The 26,873-nt window shown below is 43.5% G+C and overlaps 1 protein-coding gene and 1 long non-coding RNA gene across 5 annotated transcripts; one reads left to right on the forward strand and one right to left on the reverse strand.

Annotated features, from left to right (window-relative positions):
- On the reverse strand, positions 19-19,972 carry LOC110396021. Of its 4 annotated transcripts, none has more exons than XR_002436750.1 (4): positions 19,500-19,972; positions 17,820-17,862; positions 15,798-16,576; positions 19-888 (listed from the first exon to the last, which is right to left on the reverse strand). It is a non-coding gene; the product is annotated as an uncharacterized LOC110396021 (long non-coding RNA). The 4 variants fall into 4 exon arrangements; XR_002436749.1 differs by lacking the exon at positions 19-888 and adding an exon at positions 11,679-12,792 and having other exon boundaries at positions 15,750-16,576; XR_002436747.1 differs by lacking the exon at positions 19-888 and adding an exon at positions 12,702-12,792 and having other exon boundaries at positions 19,500-19,969.
- GCM1 (glial cells missing homolog 1) lies at positions 18,936-26,735 on the forward strand. The gene is made up of 5 exons (XM_021391250.1): positions 18,936-19,246; positions 20,562-20,814; positions 21,731-21,843; positions 22,808-22,936; positions 25,384-26,735. The coding sequence occupies exons 1-5, from the start codon at positions 19,145-19,147 to the stop codon at positions 25,906-25,908; spliced, it is 1,122 nt and encodes a 373-aa protein (XP_021246925.1). The 5' UTR covers positions 18,936-19,144; the 3' UTR covers positions 25,909-26,735.

Consider the following 26,873-nt stretch of genomic DNA (forward strand, 5'->3'; position numbering starts at 1 on the left):
TACACTGTCTATAGAATGGGAATGATACCTCTCTCCAGAATATGAGAACACTTCTGCCATTTCTCTCTTGCTCCTGTTGCCCTTTGAGTGATCACTTCTGAGCCCCGTGTGGTTTGAGCAGCGAGCTCAGACAGCTTGGTGATGGACTTACTGAAAATAAAACGACTTAAAAATATAGCTGTCTTCTGGTTTGTGGGCTCTTAGTACAAGAAAGCTAGACCAAGGAAATGAGTTTTTGTGTGAAAGTCTCAGAGGTTTTGTGTCGTTTTCGTCTCTTCTGGCAGGGAGCTCCAGATAACTGTAAAGGCAGTTTCTTTCTCCTGTATGCGCGGATTTATCTGTGAAAAGAAGTGTTCTTCTGAACAGGCTCAGAAGTCTCACCAAGGGCAACACAGTACCTTGGATGCTGAGCCAAATCTGCAGGTTGTTCCTTGAAGGCAGAAGCTGTGGCATCAACCCAGCCTTCCCCAGGGAGCTGTGCTTCAGGCCCACCCTGGCCAAAAAGATGTACAGCATCAGTAGCCCTCATACCTGTAGGCCAGATAGAAGACTGCCTAGGATTCAGCTACAGTCTCAGCAGCAACTGCAGAGTGGATGAGAGCTGTAAAGGTACAAGTGTCACTTCATCGTAACCAGGAGCCAACCTGATGGGCTGAGCCTGGGCCTGCGTACCTGATTCTGCTTCCAGTGCGCTGCCTGACCCAGGGTGAGTAGCAGCCTTTGGGTCGCCTCCACTGACTGCCTGCTGTTCTGTTCATAGATGCAACTGTGGCTGGGGGCTTGGGATTGTCAGAGTCCTCTGAACAGACCTCTGGTGTTGTGGAGGCTGCGGGGGTGAAAAAGGACCAGCTGCTGCCATGGGCCTGGAGAGGTTTCACGTGAAGCAGGCTAAGGAGAAATGAAAACACTTCAGTGACTGTTTGCAAAGAGTGAATGACCAAGCCACAAACTGTTCTATTGAGGTCTCACGTAGCTAGTAAGCTGACCAAGCCACTTCTTTTGTTGAAGCCCTGTGGGTTTTTTGTGGTGGAGAGGGAGGCAAATGCTTCTGTTCAACTCAAAGGGGCCACGTAAGCGTGGCTGCCCAGCTGCCCAGCACAGCTGTTCTTAGAGAAGTCCCGATGTGAGTACCCCCAGCACTGTGTTGCTGTGGCATGAGGCACCTTGGTCTTGGGGCACATAGGTACTGGGTTGGAGGTTTGCAGAGGGTAATGCAAAAGCAGAGAACAATGCTGAGAGTTTAGGAAGTCTTCTGCATTGTTTGTTTCACCTGATACAAAGCAGTTATTAAGTGCTGGAGCTTCTGATAGGCCTTTTACAACCAAAATTAGGGCAAAGAGACCTCCTAAAGCTCTAAACCTGATGGAGTTTTCTAGGGATTGCCTCTACCTTTGACATTTAATTGTTGTGTTGAGGCACAAGTTGGTAAAAAATACGTGTTGTGTGACTGGAATAGTTAAAGGGTATGCATTATTCTAAAAAACCCAACATGTAAACTGGATGTTGAAGGAAAATGTGAATAAATTGTAGGTAAAATTGCTTTGACAGCGAGGGTTCTGCTGGGAACCTGCTAGAAAACAGTGCAGGAAGTGATTAAATTATGGAGAGAGAACTCTCTCTTGCTAGAGAAGTGCTGCTGAGAATTGTGTTGGTGCGTGAGATTAACTTCACACTGTCATTATCACCCTCTTGCCAAGAATTGCTGAACCAACAAAGGTGTTTAGTTGTACTTATCAAGATCTTGCAAGAACTGGCTTTAAAGGAAATGAACTTGAATCCAATTTTGAACTTTCAATCCATTTAAGTAGAAAGATATGCAAAACAAGGTCTGTGTATTTCTTATTTCAGTAGAACAAATGTGGATGAGCAGGAGAAGCTGAGTCTCAGCCCTCAAACTTACCACCTTATCTTGTTCTCCTGCCCTATAGAGGAGAGAGAGTGAGAGAGTGGAATTCTAAAGGGAACCAGTCGCTGTGATGCAGCCAGAGCTCTCAAGGTCTGGGAAAACATACTCCATGGAGTGAAGCAGCCGCATACTTTTACCTTGCTTCTTCCAAGTATAACCCATGGCAAGGCAACAACTTTTTCAGGAACCTGCCCTGTAATTTTTTGAAAGATTTGAAAGGGGATGGATGAAACTCTTGTCTGCTGCAGAAAGGTACCACAGTGGCACTGTGTGGTGGAAGCCCACTGTCAGCAGAAAGGTCTTAAATTTCCTAGTGGGAAGAACTGCCTCACACGAAGAGGCAGAAGGAGCCCTGTTGTTTTACAAATAGCGAATGGGCAGCAGTGCAACAACAGGAAAGGAAGACTATTCACATTGCATTTTGTTTAGGAATGGGCAAAACATGGTGGGAAATGAATTTGTTGACATAAAAATGCAGTCCCCTCTGAGCTCCATCTGTGTGTTTGCTTCTCCTGAGTTGGTGTGCAGGGGGACGTGTAAATATTGTGGCACCATTTGGCTGTTCCTGCCTTATTCTCAGCATTCTTTAAAGGATTAGCCAGCATCGAGTTAATGCTATGTGATGATAAGTTACCTGATAGAAGTATTTAAAGAGAAAGCAAGGGACATCTGTTCCGTGCATACTGAAGCACTGCAGCATCTGTGTCACTGCTTGGCCACATGGTGTCACATCCCATTGAGCAAGCAGGAAACCTGTCTTCATCAGCTACTCTACCTGCCACTAGAAGCCGATGTTTACTAAATGCTATGAATGTCATTTTACCAGCTGCTGTAGGAAATCAGCATCTCAGATCACACCACAAAAATAGGAGCTTCTGGGGAAAAATAAAGAATCTGTAGTCTGCATAGTTATTTAAATACATTACTTCCATTGAAGTCAATGGCACCTCAGTGCCTCTGGGCCTTTCTAGGGCAAGTTCCTAATACGCTTCTGTACCTTTGGAAAGGATTCCATCTTTGAAAGATCTTCTGTTCATTTCTCAGTTGGTTCTGCTTCCCACAGCACTTGGGGAAGTGCTGGGAGCTGCTCAGGGTACACTGAGCTGTTGCAGCCCCTCTGATGTAAATGGACTTCTGCTCACTGGAATAGTGATGAGTTTGCAGAAAAGACCAGGAAGTACCTCCTGTGCATACAGATGGCACAACTATTATTGGCTGTTATCAGCTTTGGTTCCTTTCTAATTTTTTTTTTTTAAAGATTTTTGAAAGTCATTGTGAAAAACACTCCCTAGTTTAAAGAGCTAAGAAATCCTCTTAGAGCAGAAACCAGAGTGAGATGCAAGTCCAACTCAGTTGGAAATGTTAGGGAAATTTGCTGCCAATTCCCACAGAATGGCTTGGGTTGGAGGGGACATTGAAGACTACCGGTTCCAACCCCTTGCTGTGGGCAGAGCTTCCTTCTCCCTCCCACCTTGGATCAGGCTGCCCAGGGCCCATCCAACCTGTCCTGGAGCGCTTCCTGGGTCTCTTCCAGTTCAAGCCATCTTATGACACCAACCAAACAAGCAGGACCCCAAAAACCTATCACAGCCCCCCAAATCCTAACCTTTTACCACCATTCTGTAAGGAATTCTTCCTGCTGCCTGCTCAAGGAGGTTCTTGTGAGCCCCAATAAACAGGGTGAGTATCAACTGGGGTGCACACCTCGCTATTGCAGGATGCCCTCTCCTGGCAGCATAAGCGATGAGATGGGGGTTGTTGGGGACAGGCTGGGCCGACTTTGGGTCCTCTATAAAAGGAGGGGACTGAGCAGGAAGAAAATGTTCAGGTGAAAAGAGCTCCTGTTTTGTATTTGAAATACCCTAGGCAGCTCAGCCTAGCAGAATAACAGTATATTATAGATATGCGAAGTGTTGGAGATGAGAATGAAACGTTGTTCTTTATTTCACTGCTGTGAAGCCTTTGCAATTGAGACCTATTGCTTTTCATAGTGTGAAAAGAGGGTCATAAAGGAAAAGGAAATTAAAAGGAAATGTATCCTGTATAATGGATTTGGTGCTGCATCTAGCCCCAGTTACACAAATCAGGAGCAGCAATTCAGGGGAGAAAGCAGGAGCTGTTTGGATAAAAATGATTGGAGTACAGATCTGTGTGTTCTGGTACTCAAGGCTACTCAGAGCATTTTACAGGTGGAGGTGAATCAGTATGTTCAGGTGGAGAAGAAAAAAAGAAAGAAATCAAACTCAGCTCAAATCAGACACATCTAAAGGTTATTCTGCAATGATTATTATTGTAATACAACATCAGCTGCCCAGCACTTATGAATGGCTGCAATTACCTAATAGCATTTGGTATTGGTTGTTCTATACCAGACAAAGATGAGTGAGCAAAGCCCCCACAGTCTGCCTTGGAGGGGCACCAACAGAGGGAGAAACAGATGAAAAGAAGTCCACCATCACTTCATGGGCACGTACATGGGTTAGGACAACAGCTGGCCACACCTCAGCCCAGAAGAAGCAGAGTGTGGTGCTTATTTCCCCATTCCATACCAACATTGCCTTGGAACTCCTGCCCTCGGTCTCTCTGTATAGGACATGGTTAGTGGGCACGGTGGGGATGGGTTGACAGCTGGACTAGATGACCTTGGGGGTCTTTTCCAACTGTAATGATTCTGTGAAAAGACAGAGTGGCATGAATCGTAACCCAGTGCTCACCCCGAAATGAGTGTCATGACTCTTGACAACTGCATCAACCCGTGCAGCATTCCAGACAGAGCCTTTGGGATCACTGGGGTCTGCAGGAGCTGCTCTCTCCTGGCACCAGTTCTGGCCCTGTGCCACACTGTTGTCTTCCTTCTAGTGCTCTTCGTAGGTTTCACCTCCAAGATTGCAGAGGTTTTTCCATGCCTACCAGTGTATTCTTGCTTTCAAGTAAGGAAAGAACTTGGGCTTAGTTTCAACTTGTCCTTTTGCCCAGACCCAGCTACCTTATCTTCCTTTTATACAATCTGCTATTCGGAAGTGAAGGTAGTGGGTCTCAACTAAGGAATCCTTGAAAATAGAAAGGAAAAATCAGTTTTTTTTTGACTTGCTTACTTTTTGTCTAAAATCTAACATCCCAATTCTGAGTTTCTGCTCAGAGCTGTAGCTACATCCCTTTGGCGTAGCTCAGGTTTCCCAGGTTTTCCTTCTCCCACCTCTCTGACTCTTTCTCATAAAAATATTGTCCCTTCAGATGCAGTTAACTGCAGTGCTCTGACAAGCTCCTGGAATCTTTCAGTGGGAGAATATCCTGTCCATTACCACTGAGATCCTAAGGCAACATTTTTTGCCATTTATTTCAGCAGCAATTTACCAGTTCTTTTGCTGAGGAAAAAAAGTCACTTTTTCCAGAAGGAAAGCATGTTTACATTTTTGTCAATATGATATATGGCGAAACACAAAACAAAAATACTCTCCTACTCCCAGTACTAAAAGACAGATCAGAAGAGGTCATGGTCTTATGTGTTGAGGAGCCTGCCTCAAGTCTGCTCTACTGCAGCAACCACCTGTAAAACAAGCCTTGTCCCGCTGGCTGCTGGAAGATCACATCACTTCAGTGCAGCAACATCCCATTAAAGTAACAATGGCAAATATATCTGATGAGTGGATGAGAAGTGTGCTTGAGCTGCAGAACTGTAATAACTTTGCTGGCTGTTGAGATGCCAGCTCCTCCTGAGGAAAGGTTATACGCTGATCATTCATGGTACAACGTGGAGATACCAGGTCATAAGCAGACTGAACACATTCTAAAAATAATGTAATCCAGGTAGGAAATGATGGTGTCTGCAAGATGCTAACATAGAGGACTTGACTCTTTTGTCCTTTGAAACCGTAGATCCCAGATCAAATCCTACTTTCGCAGTGTAAGAATGGAAGAGTTGGAGGCAGCATGTCATGCTTGAACTCTGATGGAGAGAGGTTGGGTAACAAGATCCCTAACAAGAGTTGGGGGCAGCCATTCCCACTGGCTCCCCTCGACTTTTGGGCAGCTCAGGACATTCTGTCACGGCTTGTCTGTACTTAGCATAGTCAAAGTCTTTCAGTGTCCTGACATTGTGAGGGTGGCTGCTGGCAAAGCATCTGTGCTTCCAGGTCCTTGGCCTACCACAAGGAGCACCAAGGTTGCCGGGGAGATGCAGCTATAGGGGTAACACCTCACTGCTGTCCTCGGGAGGAAGAGCCAGGATCTGCTTAGAGGAGCACAGTAAGAAGACAAGGGGAAAAAGGAAAGGACAAAGGTACAAGTTGAAGCAAAGGAAATTCAGATAAAACATAAGGGGAAAATTCTTTATGGTGAGTGGTTGAGGAGTATCACGAGAGGCCGTGGGATCTCCGTCCTTGGAGACATTCAGAGCTCAGCTGGCCAGGCCCCGGGCAGCCTGCTTTGCTTTGCGCGGGGAGGGTTTCCAAAGGGCGTCTCCAACTTGAGTTATTTTCATTGTGACAGTGTAGAAGAATGAGAAGAGGCCTTGTTTATGGGAGAGATAATGACTGCAGTAGATCTCTCCTCCAGGCAAGCAGAGGGAAGTACTCTAGCCTTTGCCCAAGCCAAGAGTGTCTGCACAGGAGTTGCTGCAGTTGAAAGCCAGAGGCAAGTCAGTAGTATATGAACTTTGCATATGTGAACGCTAAGTGATAGAAGTAAATGCCATCTGAAAGCAAACACTTTGAAACTTGAACTTTTCAAAAAGAGCTGTGCGATAATAGGATAAATAGTACAACCTTGTTCTTCCAGCTACCTTTGTGTTTGCAATGAGATGCAAAGGCTGGCACCTTTTTTCTGAAATTTCTCCATGTCTTTTCTTCATATCTGGCTCCACCACTCAAACTGCAATGTTTATTGCACAATCATTGCTAAATTAAAATGGTTTTCTTCTGCCCTTTTAAGAAGTAACTAACTAACTGAAACTCAGCTTATTGGACAAAGAGCCCTATCTTCATTTTGAGATTTTGAGGAACATTTAGGTTAAATGTTCCATGGATGTTAATACTTCTTGTCAGAAATACTTACGCTTACTTCCTAAATCCTTTGCTATTTGTCCTAGCCCTGTTCAGCTACTTTAACATTTTACCAAAAAGTCAGGCTGTACTTGGTCTGTTTGTTCCTTTAATGAGCTCCTTCCTTCTTTATTCTGCTTCCTACAGATAAGTACAAACTTCCCCATCAGAAGTTACTTTGCCTCCCAAGAGCCTGACAAATCTCACCTGTGCCATAATGCATAGAAGTGTTAATAGCCCAGTTTGTAAATAGTACTAACAAATTAACCTATTAACAACTGAGAGTTTTTTACTTGCACCTCTGTCCTGCAGGGATTAAGACAAAAAAGAGCTGAGCTTTAAAGTAAAGCAAGTGATGAGATGAACTAACAATCAAAATTGGAGGAGGAATCTCTTGTGGACTTGAGGGTAAGGAGAGAAGTGTCACTGAGGGCTTGCAGACAAGGCTTGAGGGATTTGTTTCACAAGAACTGCCTGCTGTCTCCCGCCGAGGGAAATTAGGGCATTTATCAAAGATGCGTTGGTCTGCTTCCTCCATGCAGTTGGTTGGATCGCAGCTGTGCCTTGTGGTTGAGTCTTAGCTTCTCGGACTTTTCTTCTGTTACTGATTACACGGTGTGCGAAACCATGTGTGTCAGCTGCATTCAAACCAGCAAACCTTTCCGTGCGCTGGCTGCCAGAGTTGCTGTCTCCAAGCTTTACGTCGTGCAGAAGACAGCTTTGTTCCTGCTCCAGGACACCTTGTCCTCCTGCTCTGCCAGGGACCCATGGGAGCATTGCTAACTGGTTCCGGTAATTGCCTACGAGTGGCAAAGCCAATGATTGTCGCGAGCAGGGAATCTGAACTACTGCTGGAAGGGTGTTGCTTTATTTTCTTTTGGTGTCTTCTTTTTCCATCCACAGACTGTGAAAAATACACAGATCTGTATCAGTTCAATGCTCTAAGGAAAGTAATGGGGTACAAAGGAGGACCAAGCCAGCAGAGCACTGCAGGCAGGCTGGGTGCAGTGCCTCCTCACCCGTGAAAGCGGGGATTAAAGTGACTCACAGCTGTATCAGTGCCAGGAGAGCCTTTCCAGCATTTCCAGCTAGCGAGATCATCTATTGCAGTGAAATGACTCAGTGACCGTAAGAGGCAGCCAGAGGCTCTCTCTGGAGTTTGCTGCTGGAGCAGAGCAATGTAATAGATGGGAAAATGCACTGAGCATGTCTCCTCTGGGCCTTGTTACTGACCTCAGCTGCACAACTCTGTTCAGCTCTCTGAAATATTTGACAACTTCTCCTTGAGATTTTCAAGTAATTGTAGGGTCGGTACTCAGTTGCCACTGAAGAGCACAAAGCACACCTTAGCTGCATAATGCTTACTTTTTGCAGTCATTTTGGAAAACTTTCATAACATAGGGGTCCATTTCTTATTTGATCAGGGTAAGCACAGAGCACTTTCCCCTAGTAAAAAAAAAAACATCCTCCCTAAGGCAAAATTATTGGCCCTTGGGGCAAAAACTGCATTCAGCTTGGGGCAAAAGAAAGCAGTTCCACTAAGTGGTGGGTTTAGGTGACTTTCGAAGTCTGTCACTGCCAGCTTTTAGGATTCTGGATCATTTTTTAAATGTCATGTTGTACTAAATATGAAGACATATCACACGAAGGGGAGCCAAAAATACTTGGAGCAAGCAGATGGTGTCTGCTCCCCAGGAAAACAGAGCCACTTTGTAAACTTCTCTCTCAAATCTGATTCCAGTTCCCATCTAATTCAAGCAGGTGTGTGCCCCTTGCAGAGCTCCATTGCAATGATGATTCCTGGATGTGAAGCCCTGCAAGTGCAAATGGAACACAGAGGATCTCTGGGGTCCTTCCGTGCCATCTCTGTGGTGATTTCTCAAGATCCTGTAAATCTGGTCATGTCTTCTCCTGCCTGTGGTCTATGCAAAGCTCCAGTATGCGTAGAAATGAGGAACCAGTATCAAGGAAGAAGGGGAAGCAAGAAAACTAAACCCAACAGCTGCCTGCCCCACCGCTTTACTCACCTGGCATGTTTAGCAAAGAAAGGTTCCAGAGATAGTTGGAAGTCATTTTAGTTTATGACCTCACTATGTGCATTGCCAAAGACAGCAGCAGAAAATGGAGCAGCCCAATGCGTAAGTGACCATTGTGCATCCTGGACTCACACGTTTCTCTTCTTATCTTTTTCTCTGTGTTGCCCAGCGTGGTATGGTAGGTAAGATCTCAGTAGTAAATGTTTATCCTCAAACCATCAATTCAATTCATTGCTTTACTTAAGAAAATGTTTGTTCTGAATGAGATGATTCACCTTTTTTTTTCTTTCTGAATATTTCAGTGAGTGCGAGTGAAAGGAAACACTTCCAGCAAATGAGTAACCACCTAAACTTTGGATTCCAAATACTTCCGTGTTTCTGCTTTTTTCACCGTTAAATGACTAATAAATGTTGTAGTGGTTGCTATGTCTACGGTAAAATAGTCCCTTTGCACAAATCCTTTACACACAAACAACTGAGTTTCATGGCTCAGAAAAAAGCTGCGGTGAGCTCAGTTGTTGCTTGACATCAGCAGTCTACCCCTCTGTGATGCCTGCTCGTTAAAGGCCTGATGGGCAGCTGCATCCTGTGCTGTCCACATGTCTCTGGGGGGAAGCTGCAGGAGCAGTTCTTACTGTCAGTGGACTGCTGCTCTATTTCTTATTGTTGCTGTTCTCTGTTTTTCTGTACGGAAACTTTTAGAGCCTCTTCTCTGTGATACAAGGCACAGTGCATACTAGAACATTTTGAGCCTCAACTAGGCACAGTAGCAGCAGGATTAGAGTACATCATCTCTGGAATTTACAAGAGCATCTCTTGCTCATACCTATTTAAAATTAAGACACTTAATGTGTTCTGCATCTAACCTGAGATCAGCAAAATGAAGTGGGCAAACAGCAGCTAAGAGTGGAAGCCATCACTTGTACGGCCAGATGGCTAATGCACAGCCGGTCCTTACAGAAGGGACATGGGGCTCAGTAGGTGGGGGGAGGTAGCACGACTGTGTGTCTCTCTCCAAAGGTATGAAACCTGCTGCCAGTTAGATGTGCTAGGACATCACTTCTGGAGATGTAATTTCTCATACAGAGATCAATTTGCCTCCTTTGTCAAGGTGAACTGGAGTCACGCACATTCTGCACAAAGAATAGATGGGAACATCCTGACTTTCTCACTTTGCAAGGTCCTCTGTTCAGCAGTGAGTTGCTTGGGGAAGGGAGTGTTAAAAGCAATTTTTCATTCTATCAATAGCAGTGAAAAAGGCATTTTTGCCACAAAATTAATGCCATCCCCAAAGAAGAAACTAGCTAAACGCAGCTAGGGGGAAAAAAGGATTATAAAGAAAGCTAGAAGAAAGCAGCAGAAAAGTAATTTTGGTCTCTGGTGTGAGCTGAATAGCAGCACTGGTACATTGTTTCCTTCAGTTTTGGAGGTATAAATGCAACCACAGAGCCTGGCAAAACATGGGCTGCGGGGCTCCTCACATGAGTTTTCCATTTCAGTTAGCAAGCTGGCTTGAGCCGAAGCACAGTTCTTCAGAGGAACTACAAACCTGGTGAAGAAATGCTTCGGAGGAATAAGGATTCATCAGACAGTTACGCTGCCAGTAACAAGAAAAGTGGAGATGTTCCCATCTCATTAGTTAATAGGAAAGTGTGAAGCATCTTGGGGGGAGAGCTGAGGTTTCTCTCACATGAATGTCTGGGGTTGTCCCAGCCCAGCTGTGGGATTCATGTCTGCCTTTTCCCAGTCATCAGGACTCTCCTGCAGCCGCTGCAGCCTTTCAGAGATGACCTTGCAGTGACGTCAGCCAGCTCCCTCAGTCCTTGGGAGCATCCCATCCAGTCTCCAGACACGTGTAGGTGCCCAGTTTGTTTAAATTGTCCTCAACTCTACATGTTGTAGTATTGTGCATTTTGTCAGCATTAGACCTTACCTGTAGGCACCTGTGCACCCCAGTAGATCTATCCATCTATATGTATGTATGGTTTTTGCATCAAGCCCTTCCTTGCTTGCTATATTGCTGTCCTTCTCAGCTTTGCACTGCCTCTCCTACTATGACTTGAATTTCTAGTATTAGCAATAGTGGACATCATTTTACTAGAGACAACAGGTCACATTTTCACTGAAAAATGCCTATCCATGCAATATGTTTCTTGACTGACCTGACATACTGCCAGTACTGTGGGAGGCACAGCGGGAGGAGGCAAAAATGTGCACATCATCTAGGGCAATAGGAGGCCAGGAATCCATCAAGAGTTGCAAGAGGTGAATGCTTTGTTCAAGGCAAGATTTGGCCAAAGAAAGCATGGATTGTGCGTACCTTTTTTTCTTGGTCTCTGTTTTTCCATTTCAGTATTGCCAGCAGGTTTCCCAGATCTGTGGGACAAGGACTGCACAGCACTGCCCTCACACACTGCAGCTATTAAGGCAGGTACAAATCCAGGGGCTTTAATTTACTAATAGCCTGTGCAGAAAAAACACTTGCAACTCCTCTTTGTGAAGGACAAATGGATAAGTGAAAAACAGAGAAAATGAAAGGCAGGCTTGCCCTTCTGCGCTGAGCACAAGGGGTAAGAAATCCAGTGATTCTTATTAAAGTCCCACTGCAGTTTGTGCTGCAGCATGACAGTGAATACATAGGCCATCACTGGAGTTTGTCATCAGATTACCGGAAAATTGCTGCACTGTGCTATTAGATATGCTGGAAACAGTGCTGTATTTAGTTTCGAACACAGGGTAATGGTCTGTTCTGTGCAGATTCAGAACAACCTGCAAAACCTTTTGTAGCAATGTTGGTCAGACATTCATCGAGTTGGGTGGAAAGGCAGAGGGACCCTCTCCATGTCATGATGTGGTGTGAGATACCACTACATCCAGCACAGCTAACCAACATTGGCAGAGCACCCTGTACAACTTCCACTACCCAATCAACTATGTTGTTTTATAGAGATATACCCAGATTTCAATGAGCTTTGTTCAGGTTCCATGAGGGCTTCACAACGTAATCATTATTCTGCAAACACAACGAAGTTAGTTGGGTCTAAACAAGGGAGGTCAGAGCTAAAGAGTATATCAGGTAGCCAGGACTACTAGTCTTCCTGGCTTTGCTGGGCTTTGCTGGAGCTGCTGTGAAGGCCAAGGGGAAACGGCTTAAATAAAAGATATTGGAACAGCTTTAGTTGGATGAGATGAAGCCAATGAGGCACATGGAAGGAGCTGAGGGATTTCAAGTGGTGACAGAGAAAGCATCTCCAAAGGCTCCATCATACTGCTGAACCTGCACTCACAGCTGAGAAACCTCTCTCCTAAGAGCTACAGGGATAGGATCTGGGATCAAATAGATCGCCAAGCGTAATCTGGCATTTCCAAAGCTGAAAAAGACCTGATCTTTTATCACTGTTCTAATTCCCATCCATCTCTTACATACTGAGAAAAGCTCACTTGGAAGAGAAGCTAGGCTTTCTCAGCGGCAATACAAAGTCCTGTTGTGAAGCAAACAACAGGGAGGAAATGATTTCTCCCACAAGGTGTTCCTCCAGCTGCTTGGGCAGTGGAAAGCTCCACTCATTTTTGAATATACAACAAAGCAAATTAGTCAAAGCTTTAGAACTTCTGCACAAAAACATGAATCCATGACAAGATGTAATCTGTAGAAACTGGAACAGTGTGTGCATACTGGATCACTGTAGCAGATGATTATACCAGCAACAGAGGCTGATCTGAAGTTTGGGTGTGAGTAACTGATAGGAATTTATTTTGGAATTACGAATAGGTGAGGCTGGATTCATCAGGGATGATACTTCATCTGACCCTGGAGAAGAAAAGAAAAAGCTGTCAGAGATGATATTAGAAATGAGTCAGCTCCTACAAGGAACAGGGAAGACAATAATCAACATACTAAATTTCTCTTCTGAAGTATGTAGACATGTAGCAGAAATGTGAAATCACAGCTTGAACCAGTGATTGAGCACCTGGTGGGAAGGAAGGGTCAACCCAGGGGAGCTCAGGTGCATTGCATGCACCTGAGTGACTGGAAGGGGTGGAGCCAGGATCCACTCCTTCCCAGACCTCATTTAGGTGTTGGCAGTGAAGGCAAGGATATCTTGCTGGAGATCCCTGTATATCTGAGGCTTTCTAAAGGTAAGCAATTTTTTTTTTTCTTTTATTTCTGTGTCTATGGCTGCTGCATTTGGGCCTGTCCTCATTTGCTGTAGCCTAGGACTTTGCCACCCCACTATTATTGCTGTGCTTTCCATCACATTATAGCATCACAACATGGAAGGTGACTCATTTAGTAATCAGGTGCTCTTCAGATCAAGAAAAGGGGAAAATACAAAATTGCTGGGAGGAAAATAGAACCATGTTCAATATGCAAATAAGTGTCAATCTGTAAGATGATTTGCCTGCAAATAATGTTCATGCTACGAAGAACAAAGAAATTAAATGTATTTCCACCAGATACAAAGATAAGATGAGAAACTGAATGTAAAATCAGGACATGATACGTGTGAAGGCACTAGACTGAGAAGATTAGCAAAATAAGTAGGCACAATGTCTGTACAATAAATCCATTTTTGACTACATGGAAATACTGTCTCTAAGCTATTACAGTGTATAAGCATAAGACCCACAGAAAGCATTTCAATTAAAATTTTGGGTAGTCTGCAGAAACCACTTATTTCAACAAAAGTAGGGAACTGGTGATCGTAAGGGGAAAATAGAAAAATTGGTTTATAGAGCTATCAAGACGCACAAGCAAAACAAGTAAAAAGAAGATTCAGAGCTGACTCCACCAAAGTATCCCAATATTAATGCAGTTATATTATCATGGTGTTTGTGCATCTATGAAATAGCTGCCACCTCGTGAAGTAGATCAGACGTCCATTAAAATGATCAATAGAGCTAATAATAAAGCTAGACTTTGCTGTCAAAGCATTAGAGCTTGAAGTTTTAATGAAGAATTACCAAGAAATAAAGTGAAGTCTCTAGACTCAAGCACTCCAAAGAGATCACTATAAAGAGCTCAGTCTCCAAATATTCTTCTTACATTATTCATACTATTCTTTAAGTAGTAATTCATACCCATCCCAGGTTGACAGCTGAGAATGTCATTTGGGAGCTATCCCACAAGTGGATTAATACTGATTTCCTCAAGAGGACAAACCAAGATGCCTGGCAGAGATATTTACTCTGTGTGACACGAATGTGTGGACATGAAGCTCACATGGCAGGACCTCTGGCAGATCATGCCCACAACAGCACCCATCTGCTGGAAAGACCCAGGGATATGGAAAATGAAAAAAGAGAATACCGCAACAGGTGGAAGCATCATTCTCTTGACACGAAGGAAAAACTGAGATTGCTGCAAGCTATTGAGTTAGAGGAGGTCTAGAAATTACCATTCAATCAGGAGTATTTTAATATCCCGTCAGCCTATTTGCTCTATATGTGCATGTCTATTCTGTGCAGTACAAGCAGTGACAGAAGCCCATGTAGGCAAAGCTGATGTATGTGTCTGTAGTCTATCAGAAACTAGTCCAAAACATCCAGTAGTGTTTGAGCTGTTACACGAAGGCCAGGATAGTCTGCCTCATACAATGTAATCAACAGAGAACCATGTAGAATATGCCACTCCATATAGCACTTCTATACAGAGGGTGTCAGGATAGGAATGGGAAATTAATCTTTGAAATTAAAAAAAAAAGTGTTCAGTGAATGTCACTGAAATAGAAAAGCTAGAAGAGATGTGCTAACTAAACTGGCTTCTAATCCAGAGAGGTCTGGAATCCAGAAATGTTCTAACTGGATAAAAAGCAGAGGTGATCAACCTGTTGTGATATTAAGGGTGTTAATAAGGCCAGTTTCAAGTAGAATATTAAAGAGAAAAAATGCCCAAACAAAAGTAAAGAAAGATTCACAACTGTGTCCATCTTTCTTCAAACCAGATTACTGGGGAGAAGCCTTCGCTCATCTCTGCAATCCTGAGCAGTGAAGATAGCGTAAGCATTTCAGGTGATATCAAGTATAGAGGCAGCACCTTGGGAACACATTGGGGCTACCTGGGACAAAGCCTGTCTCCACAAAATAAGAAGCATCCCCAGCACGTTTTGTACAGGTCATAACTGTTCTCTCACTACCAGTGACATATCTACTTGTAGGAAGTTTATGCTCCATGTCTGGGAATTTAATCAAATTCCTCCATCCTGCTGCCACAGTTGATCAAATGAGAACGATGGATCCGTGGATAAAATTGGCATTTTTAAGTCACTGGAGGAAAAAAAAAAAACTCAAAGGAAAACAAATTTTCCTGTCAATTTAAAGAACTATTCCACAAGAAGTAACCATAGCATCTTAGCATGGTGCTGCCAGCTCCTTGCACTGCGCTCAGCAGTAATGAAAGGAAGACCAAGAGAGGACAAGAGAGCAGCAAGGGGTGATGCCTGCAGTGGCTGTGAGATGTATGGGATGGCTTGGGTTGGAATGGATCTTAGGGATCATCTGGGTAGTACAGCTCCCACAAGTGCTGCACGGAGAGCCTTTTAGTGTCAGGGTTGAAGACAGGACACAAATGCAGGCATGGAAGAGAGCGAGACACGTGCTGGTGGCAGGACAGGTAACTCAGACATGGAATGGGCCACCGTCTGCACCTGAGGTCAAGTAAATATTGTCAGCGTTGACAGACGGCACTGGAGAAGGGAACCCTCATGGTGGCAGTGACAGAAGCATTTCTCTGTGCGGCAACAGAATAGCACAAACAAGGAGCCAAACCTGGTGACTACCCTGCAGCAGCCTCCATCCGAGCATTCCAGCTCTCACCTTCCATCAGCACCCGGCATCAACTGACAGGCAGCAGCAGCAGCCCACATGGAGATGGCTGCTTGCTGGGCACTGCTCCATGAGGCTACGAAAAGCAGCTCACAGCTCCAGACCAAGATCCGTCGTCGCAGATGATGACTGAAGAACTCATAAGGTCCATCTGTGGTTGTGGTTTGAAAGACCACCTTTTCAAAGGAGAGCCTGCAGTTTGCATCGAATTAAAATTAATTCAAGCTGTTGGATACTATGGCACTTTGTAGTACACATAATCTCTTTTATAAATACATAAATCTGCTCCTAACAGTGGCCAACACCAAGAGCTTCTGAGGAGACTACAAGAAATCTTAATCCTTGCTGAAGTGAAGAACCATCATAAGCTGTAAAATATAGAGTAACTCTTTCTAAATGTACGCTAACGTGTTTCAGATGTTACACAGATAGAAGTAATAAAGAGCAGATCTTTGTATATTATTTCTTTTCCTATTTTTTTCAATCTTCTCTGTTCGATCTTCATGACGTACTGTGGCAATACCAGCAGCAGTGTTATAACACAAGGGTCTAAAGAAATGTGGGCAAGGGAAATAGCCTTCACCAGATCAGCTGATATTAATTATAGAATGAATGACAGATATTTTCTTACCTCTCTTTTGAAGTTGTCAGTAGATTTTATTCTGTGCTCTCCAGGCTCTTAGGCAGTTACAATGAGAAGAACCCCCTTCTTCCTCTCCACCCTTCTATATTTTAGATCATCTTATTGGGCTGTTGCTTATTTGTCTTCTCTAGAGAGAACAAGTCCAGCTTTTATGGATTTTGTGTGCTCTGAGCCCTTTCTCTTAGAACCGTAGAATCACCAAGGTTGAAAAAGATCTACAAGATCACCAATAGTTCTCACTAAACCATGTCCCTCAACACGTTGTCTAACCGTTCCTTGAACACCTCCAGGGTCGGTGACACCACCACCTCCCTGGGCAGCCCATTCCAGTGCCTAACCACTCTTTCAGAAAAGTAGTGTTTCCTAATGTCCAGCCTAAATCTCCCCTGGTGCAACTTGAGGCCATTCCCTCTTGTCCTGTCACTAGTTACACAAGAGAAGAGGCCGACCCCCAGCTCACTACAACCTGCCTTCAGGTAGTTACAGAGAGAAATACAGAGAGAAATAAGACCTCTGAGCCTCCTCTTCTCCAGACTGAACAATCCTCCTCTGAACATGCTCCAGGGCCTCAATGTCTTTCTTGCAGTGAGGGGCCCAAAACTGGACACAGTACTTGAGGTGGGGCCTCACCAGGGCTGAGTACAGAGGGACAATGACTTCCCTACTCCTACTGGCAACACTATTTCTGATACAACCATCTTCTCTTTCTGGGAAGGACTGACCTTTCTGTACGGTAATGTAAGCAAAAAAAGGCAGTGCTGTTCTGCAACTGGCAGTATCACAGCGCTGTGTGAAGTCCTTCCATTTAAGCTTTCTGCAGTCTAGCAGCCTGGCTGCTTTCTGTCCAACACTTTGCATTTACAGAACTGCCCATATGGATTCCTCAGTCACTTCCATGAGTTAATTTAGATGTCTGTGAAATAAGTACTTTATGTATTACGTTTCTAAATATGAAATACTTTATCAGGGTGAAATATGGGCAGATTCAGCTACGGGATTAATTCAGATACATTCTTGCAATCTATTTTTTTGTCCCTTTCTGCTTTCTCCCCTTCTAGATCATCAATAAATACAATGAACATTGGACCAAAACCAGAATCTTGCTACACCCTGCTGTTTACCTTCTGTAATGATTACAAGTCAAAAGAAAACAAAAATAAAGCAAAGGGCAGGAGAAGAACAAATTACTTCAGTGTTACAATTCATCTCGCAAAGTCCTCTTTATATTTAAATAGCACCTCTGGAGGTAGTGGAAGCCTATCCCAACGTTGCTGCTTGTTTTTACAAATCAAAATAAATCAGCACTGATGTTTTAATTATCACTTTTTATCTAAGAGGAGCAGAAGGCTGCTTGTTTGTTCTAGACCTACCTTCCTCAAGCACTTTACAAACCCAGGAAGCCACTCAGTATCTCTGCAGGAAGGGAAGGAGGAAAACCAAAAAAGAAGACTAATTCAGAGCTCATATTTTGTTAAGCTGCAACATCTCAGTAATAATTTAAGCTACACAGTAATGAAAAAAGTCATATGTTACATCATCCTGTAATTATTACTCATATTTTTTTGCTACTCTTTCAGCCTTTGCCAGCATGTAGCTGGATTGGTATGACTCACTGTAAATTTGGGATTTTCTGCTTATTATCATGAAGCTATCATTGTCTTTCATTAAACTTTATGGTAATATTTAATTATGGTTTTATCTTCATCAATATAACATAAAAAGAAGAAATATTCTGTTCTCTCTAACAAGGTGGAAATTAAAAGTCAATCTCTAAGATATCTCATTTTGAAAAGTTATTTTAAAAGCAACAGGACTGCCATTTTGGATTAAGTAACAATTCATTTCATGTTTTAGAGCACGCATAAGTCAAGAGTTATTTATTTAGTACGTTCACCCTAGTTTTCCAGTGCAGCTCATATTTTGTTTGTCCTGACACTACTAATTCTACCTCTGTTATAATGCGATATGGAAATAGCTGAGGACCTGATGTTTCCTACAGCCATTTATGTTCTGAGGCAGCAACATCCCCCTCTCCTACAGTCTAACATCTCATTTGAACCTGCACTGCCCTCTCAGAATCAGCCTCAGCTCCAAGTCCTGCACACAATGGTGCCAAACACATGGGCAGCCCAGCCTTCTTCTCCCTACTTCCCTTGTGCAGTTGATAAGCTCTCAGAGATGCCAACAGTTTCTGCAGTGGTTGAAAGCAATCTCTTTTGGAGTGATGCAGCAGTACATTCTTGTTTCCCACCCTTGTCACATGTCATATGTGAAACACCTAACGAATAAGCAGCGACTCCATGAGCCCTGTGCAGCAGATTAAAATACTGAAAATACTGAGCCAGGGTGAGATCTTGTGTGCAAGGAGTCTGTCACCAGAGTTACATGATTGGGTGGGAGAGAAAACCCAGTAAAATAACACAAATAAAAGCATGATTTGCTTGCTGTTCACCATGCCTTTGTAATATCATGGTCTATCTCTAAGCTATACTTTCTACTGCACTGCTGGCTTGCAAAACTTTTAATGGAACAAGTTTTTCTGGCAGAAGAACACTGATTTTTATCTTTAATGAGCAGCCTCTCTATCATTTTGCTTCAGGAAACAGCTTCCTGGTTGTAAACTGCTCGAGAGTGCTGACAACTTCAAAAGCAGCCAGTAGAGACTTTCCTACAAAGTTCGGGAAGGAACTCAAAAATGCTGAAGGCTGCAGACAATGTTGCTATGAAGCAGGAGGACTCTGCTTCCCAAAATGAAGAAATATCAAGTTGGGATATCAATGACATCAAACTTCCCCAGGTATGTGTCTGTGTCTTAGAAATCTACCCTATTCAAAACTCTCTCTTTCGTCTGTGCCTCATTGCATTTATGCTCTTTGTCACCCTGAGTTATAGCACACTGTTTTGCTTAAAGGGCTAGAAAATATCCAGTAAAATGATCTTTCCCTCCTTGTGTCCTTTTCTGGTCTCCTTACCTAAAAATCTTAACCATCTTTTCCTCCACGGAAAACCCATGCCATCCCACACCTCAAAGCCATCTCCCTGTCTCTTACCTTAGTACATATGCGCCAAATTCCTCCTGCCTGGCTTCTTTGCCATCCAGCTCTGTCCTTCACCTTCCAACCCAGCCTTCTTACCTGATCCCAGTCTCTTCCCTGCTATGTCACTGCTGCTGGCCCAAAGCCTCCATGTTGCAGGCTACCTCCTCCCCAAGGTCACCTTCACCTGCATTCAGCCTGGAGGCTTCCCCCATAGCCTTCTCTACGCTCTCCAATGAGGGAGCTCAGCAGTTTTTGTTTTCACAGTTTATATTCTTACTGCAATAATGGCTCTCAGTGGCTGGGAACAGCAATTTTAAGTAAAGTCCTATTCAGTTTTTATACCTTTTTTATGATCAACCTTTTCCCTCAAAAACCGTAAGAGAGTATGCCTCCTGTTTTACAGCTTACCACATTTTACTGTGGCAACTGTAGCAATAAAGGAGTTGTGTAATTAGTTCTTTTTCTTATTTTATTTTCCACTGAGATGTTTTTTTTTTCTTTTATTGTTCTTTACAGTATTGTCTTTGGGGTTTTTTGTTTGTTTGTTTTGTGGTTTTTTTTCCTTCTCACTCCACAGTGTTGAAAATAAAACCTGACCTTTGGTTTTGGACTTAAAAAATCACTGTGGAAGTCTTCCATGGCACTTTTAGGCCAAAAATCCAGAATGAAAGACCTACAAACGTGCAAATAGCCTCAGTTCAATTCATTATTTGCTCTTTATCCAGTGCACTGAGCTAAATCAAGCCAGATGACTCAGTATAATGCTGCTTTCATGACTTGAATGGCAATCAGAACAGCACATGTTGTTTTCTGTCAGGTACCCCATCTTCCTCCCTCGGAGCAGGACCCACAGGCCAAGCCTCATGGCCAGCCCTTCTTGGCTCTCTGGAGCTTGTGAGGAGCCTCATTTTTTCAGCTTTCCCCCTGCCACATGCTCTAGGAGCTGAGCTGCCAACCAGCATTGCTGTGCGGGAGTGACCCAGACTGCTGGAAACCCAGCAGAACGCCATGCTGGGCTCCTACATGAGCTCTCCTCCAGCCTAACACTTTTGTTTCTTTTTTGCCTCTTTTCAGGATGTGAGACAGACGGACTGGTTTCAAGAATGGCCAGATTCCTACGTGAAACGTATTTACAGCTCAGAGGATAAAAATGCTCAGAGACACCACAGTAGCTGGGCAATGAGAAACACCAACAACCACAACTCCCGTATCTTAAAGAAGTCCTGCCTTGGGGTGGTGGTCTGCGGCAACGACTGCTCCACTGTGGATGGCAGGAAGATCTACTTGAGGCCAGCCATATGCGACAAAGCTAGGCAAAAACAACAGCGTGAGTATGGGGATGGCTGCTCATTATGTGGCAGCTAGTAAGCGAACACCACGTAAGTCAAATCAGAGTAGAGGATACACTTCGGGTTACCAAGCCATTCCTGTATTCAAATGAAACTCTTGGAACACTGCACTTTACATTTCTTAAAATTGGAGGGTGTTGTTTGTTTATTTGTTTTCTTTTGAACTCGATGATCCTTATGGGTACCTTCTGACTCAGAATAATTTACAACTGTATATTTTGCTGATGGAAAGTGGTTAGAGATTGATTTGCAGCCTTCTCAGGCCCTGTTGACCTGAGTGTTGGCTTCATTATTTCATGGGCCCGAGAGTACCTTGGGAAAGTCTTGCAGGAAAGATGGTGCTCATTAACTACAACGTCTGGCATATAGGCCTCATGGCCACGTCACCAGAGACAAGACCGTACAAACAGAGAAAATGAGCTGGATGTACATCCTTCATTAAGGTATTCCAAGCTCTTTTGTATTCCTCAGTAGAGCTACTGATTTCTGAAACCAATGAACATTTTAGCTAAAGAAAGGTTTTACTCGAGCGCTCACTGAGGTCAGAATGATGTCCCATGGAAAAATCAGACAAGAACATACCTGACATTCCAGGCACCTTCAAGAACTGAAAGAAAATGTTAAGACCTTTGAAGGTGAAAGCTCTTACTTTAGACACAGCTGACCATATTAAACATGGAAATAGTCTTTGCTAATTATATTTAATAATGAAACAGGATAAATGTAATTATTTATTTATGTTGATTTTTGAATTTTTTTGCATAGTTTATTCTCGGTGCAGTTTCTAAGACCCAAACTAGAAATGGCAGTCCACCTCCAAGTGAACCATTGTACCAGATGGGATTCACTTGACTGGTGTTACATAGGAAATATTTCACCCTGTCTTTGCTCCAGGGAAATGCTGCCCAAACTGCAATGGACCCCTGAGGCTCCTTTCCTGCCGAGGCCATGGGGGTTACCCAGTCACCAACTTCTGGAGGCATGAAGGCCAGTTCATATTTTTTCAGGTTGGTATAAAATTACCTTTCATTATGCAGGTTAATTTTAAAGATTTTTTTTTTATATGTTGATAAAGATTTTTTTGTTCCACCAAATAAGGGTCATGGAATATGTCAACAATACAGTTGTAAGATCAAAAATTTTCACGGTTAGTGCGCAAATTCCTGAGCAACCTGATCTAACTGAAGGCATCCCTGCTAGAGCAGGAGGATGAGCCAGACCCCCAAAGGTCCTTCCAATCTAAATTACTCTATGCTTATATAATTTCACGGCATATTTTTCATTTGGGCTCCCACAAGAACCTGTTGATTTTGAAGTAGTTTTCCTCATATATAGGAAACAACAAATGATCAAAGAATCAGAAATGCTATTTTATATCAGCCTTGCCAGGGAACCTTGTGTAGACATGATGCTATCCCAAGGGACTGTGTATGGAAAACACCATCTATGCATTATACTCAACCTATACCTGGAAAACAATGCATGAGAATGTTTAAATAATTGGAACTATTTTTGGAAGCCATAGTCCTAATTTAATACCATAAACATTGCATTGTCCAGTCTTCTAAGTCTTCATACTTCTCTTTCACTTACATGCAGATTAAATAAGATTAATTCTCTGTGGGAGCTAATGGAAATTAATGTCCTGCTAAACACATCTAAGAAGAATGGTATCAGCTGCAGGGACAGTGTAGCCAGCTGACCTTGTGGCTTTAATTGGGTCTCCAGTGTGGGAAGTCTCTTCTGCGTATCATTGTGGTGTACTTCTTTATGACTTAAGAGAATTTCTGCCCTATCACACTTCATCAATGATCTGTTTGTTACTTGAGCTCAAATTAAATAAGTCTTATTAAATACAAGGCATTAAACCCGGCCATGTGTATGTTTTTGGCCTGTGCAATAAATCCTGCTCCCTAAAGATTAATGACAAGACTATTTCTAAATTTAACATATTGCAATTACTTTCTCAAGTCCAAAGGGGCTCATGACCATCCACGTCCAGAAACAAAGCTAGAAGCAGAAGCAAGGAGATCCGTCCAAAAAGCACACACAGCTTTTTCTCCACCTTCTCCAACACTAATAAGACTCCAGGAGATGAAGGTAACTTTTATTATCAACAAATGAAATTGCAGGGTGAGGGATCCATGGTCCAAGACACTTTCTTTGAGGTGCCTTGTCTTTGGGTGGGAGTGGGTTTTATGTCTCTATTTTTCATTTCCCCATTGTCAGGTGCAGATGGAGCAGGACCATCCTGAGCACCTTGCTCAGTTCAGCACTGAGTCCATTGCTGGCATTCTCCAGTCAGAGACTCATTGGGCTGGAGGGCCATCACATCACTATTCACATCATCCCCAACATGGTTTTTGCCCACGTAACTCATGCTTGCAAATAGTTCCTGGCCTCATTTTGTGTAGTGGTATGTAAATAACTTTAGAGCTGCAGCTTTTTCCTTTTTTAGAAATGCACAAGTTCCCTTTAGAAAATTTTCTTACAAGTGTAAGTGCTGCTCTAGAAATTAAATTACTTGTAAACAAATCTGGGAATAAAGTAATTAGGTATTTGGTCGATTCTGTATTGACATTGAAGGGGAATATTGGTAGGTTTTAATTGGATTTAACTTTTAGTATGAGAATATTTGTAACAAATGAGCACAAAAACTGGGACATCTTTTTGATAATAACTGGGCTCAGAGGAATATTTGTGTATGAGTGTGCATACAGAGTATACTATGTCACTTCTGAATACCATAAATACTATGTAGTATTACCTATATTATATCTCTATTATATACTGAGTGTGGTATCTGGACAAAACAAACTTGTCATTTACAAGGCAGATCCACAAATCTCTGCCCAAGCAGCTGGGTGTGGAAGCTCTTGGGAAAGACAAGATATTGAGGTCTTGTAGACCCCTGTGTGCCTGATGGAGAGAGAAGGTAGAGCAGCAAGGCTGCATTTAGTGACTTTTCTTGCTAAGGCTGTGTTACACCCACTTGTACACCACACGTCTTCACATGCAGTTTGTCTTTTGAAGTGCTGGAGATGGCGTATCCTCCCCAGCCCGGTGTTAAGGATAGTGCTCATACCCCCTTCGTCAACAGATAAAAAAGATAAGTGGACCGAACGGAGACGGACTTCTTAAATTCCATAGGGAAAGAGGGGCATCCAGAGCCCACAAAGTAGCTTATGAGTCAGCAGACGTTAAATCCATTTAAATGGAATATGAATATTAAAGCTGCAGCTATTTCTACTAGAAATATGCAGGAGGACACTAAAAAACAGAGCTTAGGTGTGATTCTCATGAGAACACACTGACTTGGGACAGGACAGCTGGAGAACACACAATGGGCTGACAGTGACCTCTTGACACAGGAGCATGGGAACACAAGAAGATAGACTTCCATGTTAATATCTAACAAAGACTGAAACAATAATTTTCATACTGTTGGTTTAATTCACACAAATGTCTTCAAAATCTAATTTTTTAATAAATATTGAAATATTTAATTAATACCTAATTGCCCACTCTTCAGCTGGCCTGACTTCATGCAGTCAGAGTGGGACTTGGGAATAATTCATTATATTCTTGTTTTCTATGACCGGTTGTAATACAACAATTTCAGGAACTGGTTCTCACGTGCAGCTGGTATTGATGAAGCTGAGAGAAGTCTCCATAGAAGATTTGCCTTCAAGAAATGAGGCAGGAGAGCCATAGAAAGTATGAGCCCAAAATAGAGCAAGTGATACGTAGGATGTTTTCTCTGTGTCGTCACCTGATTTTTAGCTGAAGATAGGCTGGTCCTAAATTAGGTCACTGGGGTTTCTTCTCATGGTGAGAGGAGAGCAGCTGAAAGGAGCTTTGCTACTCTGGATGTCAACAAGTCAGAAAATCACTATAATTAAATGGACGCAAAGGCAGTATTATAAAGAACAGAGAGCTGTAAGTACTAATCAGAAATGATAGCACAGAATGAGTATTCTGACAGGAATTAAATAGTGTAAAATTATAATCCAATAATTAAGGCATTAAAAGAGGTTGCAAAACATCCAGGGAAAAAAATGTCTCAGAAGAGTAATTCCAGTGTGCTGCTCCCTCCTTCAGTGAGAGGTGTTTATGGCAGAAAAAAAAATGTAAAGATAATAAAAATAGTTAAGTACACTTCAAAACAACCAGTAAAAAAAAATTTTGTATTTTTTCCAAACTCAATAGGAATAATTTAAATTCTATGGAATCAAATGTATTTCAATATTTCCATTTTCAGGTGTTCCTTTAGTATATCCTGGCAGCTGTGAATGTGAGATCTAGAGATTCTTTTCATTTAAGACAGAATTTAGCTGAAAACCAGTGAGCCAAGCTGAGAACCATGAGCTCAGACCCCTGCTGTGTTTTCCCCCATAGCTCCTGGCGCTGCCCTAAAAGGAGGCCCTGCTGCTGTGCCTGCTTTATTCCCTGCATAATTTAATGCCTTTTTGAATGCACTGACTGCTCTTTGGTTTATGTTGCTCATCTGGACCGTGTTTCTCTAAACCTCACCTTACTTTCCCAAGTCTCTGACAGGTGAGATGACTACCCAGAAGGCTTTGCCTTTGCTCCTTTCCAAGCCGGACCCGTGTATGCTACCTGCCAGTTTCGGGGGATGCTTAAGCACAAGCTCCCTGGAGCAGACAGCAGGATGCTGCATGGAACAGCTGCCGTACCCGAGGGCAGCTGGGGAGCATGTGGAAGGCGGGGTGCACCCTGCCCATGGCGGCTCGTGCACACAGGCCTGGAGCAGCCCCCTGCACATCCCCAGTGTGCCGCCAGTGATGAAGGGTGGCCACAATCCTTTCAGGCCCAGTGCTGGCCCTCTGGGCGAGGAAAACAGTGAGGGAAAAGCCCCCCTGGCCTACAACCTCCCCCCTCCATCATATCCTCTGCCTCAGCATGGGCCCGGCCTGGGGGGCTCACACCAGCACCACCAGCACCTCCCAGCGCTCCTCAAGGGAAGCCATGGTGACGTGGAAGAGGGAAGGCACTGCACGAACCACAGCTACTGTAACAACCTGTTTTGCAACCTGTACCCATTACGGTGACTGGGTTAACATTTCCTCTCTACGTGCCCCTCCGGCAATGGGCAGCATCTTCGCTTTTAGATATAAGGAAGGGCTTTTGTGCCTGCAGAGCTCTCTCTGCTCTTTTTCTTTTCCCTCACTACTTTATTAATCTAACAAAAGGCATCATCTCTTCTTACAAACTACCCCAGTTGCTACCAGGCAGCCTGGCAGAATGTCATGGCACCAGCCCTATAACCGTACCGCCTGACCCAGTTTCACACATTTCTGTACTGAAGGTGTCTCGTTGCTTTATCCAGCTAATTTCCATTGGTAACAAATCCTCCAGCATCCTTTCCTCCACATCACCCTATGTTCCAGTCACTTCTGCAAGCTATATTTCAGCAGGAGATATTCGTTCCCTAATTTGTTTAAAAAAGTAGGGTGCCAAAAATGAATTTCCTTGTCTGAATTTAGTGGCCAGCTTTGAGATTTTTGGCAAAGACTTCTTTACCTTTTTTACCATAACTCAATCCGACTTTCCCAACGTCTGTACTCTCTGGACCATGTTTTGGGGGCCACCATCCAACATCACGTAGAGGGAAGCCCCAGTACATGCCTCCACTGCCATCTCTGCAAGGAAGAGCTGAGGGACGCCAAGTCTGGAGCCACGTCTATGGCTGGTTCCCCCAGCTTCCATGGCTTCACACGCTGCCCAGCCCCTGGAGTCAGACACAGCACTGGCAGTCCTGACTGGCCCTGCCATGCCTGTGGAGCAAGACGTGCCCAGGCAAAATAACCTTTCTATTGGGATGAGTCTGGGAGGACAGTATTACAAAAAGTGGCAATAAAATCTTCACAGTACCTCAGACCGTGGCATATCTGGTGTCCATCAAAACAGGTTTGGTCTTCTCATGGGAACTTATAGTGGCCTTCCAGTACCCGAAGGGGGTCTACAGGAAAGTTGGGAGGAACTTTATGTAAGGACATGTAGTGGCAGGATGAGG

Source organism: Numida meleagris, chromosome 3 (assembly GCF_002078875.1).
Source record: "Numida meleagris isolate 19003 breed g44 Domestic line chromosome 3, NumMel1.0, whole genome shotgun sequence".
Lineage (NCBI taxonomy): Eukaryota > Metazoa > Chordata > Aves > Galliformes > Numididae > Numida > Numida meleagris.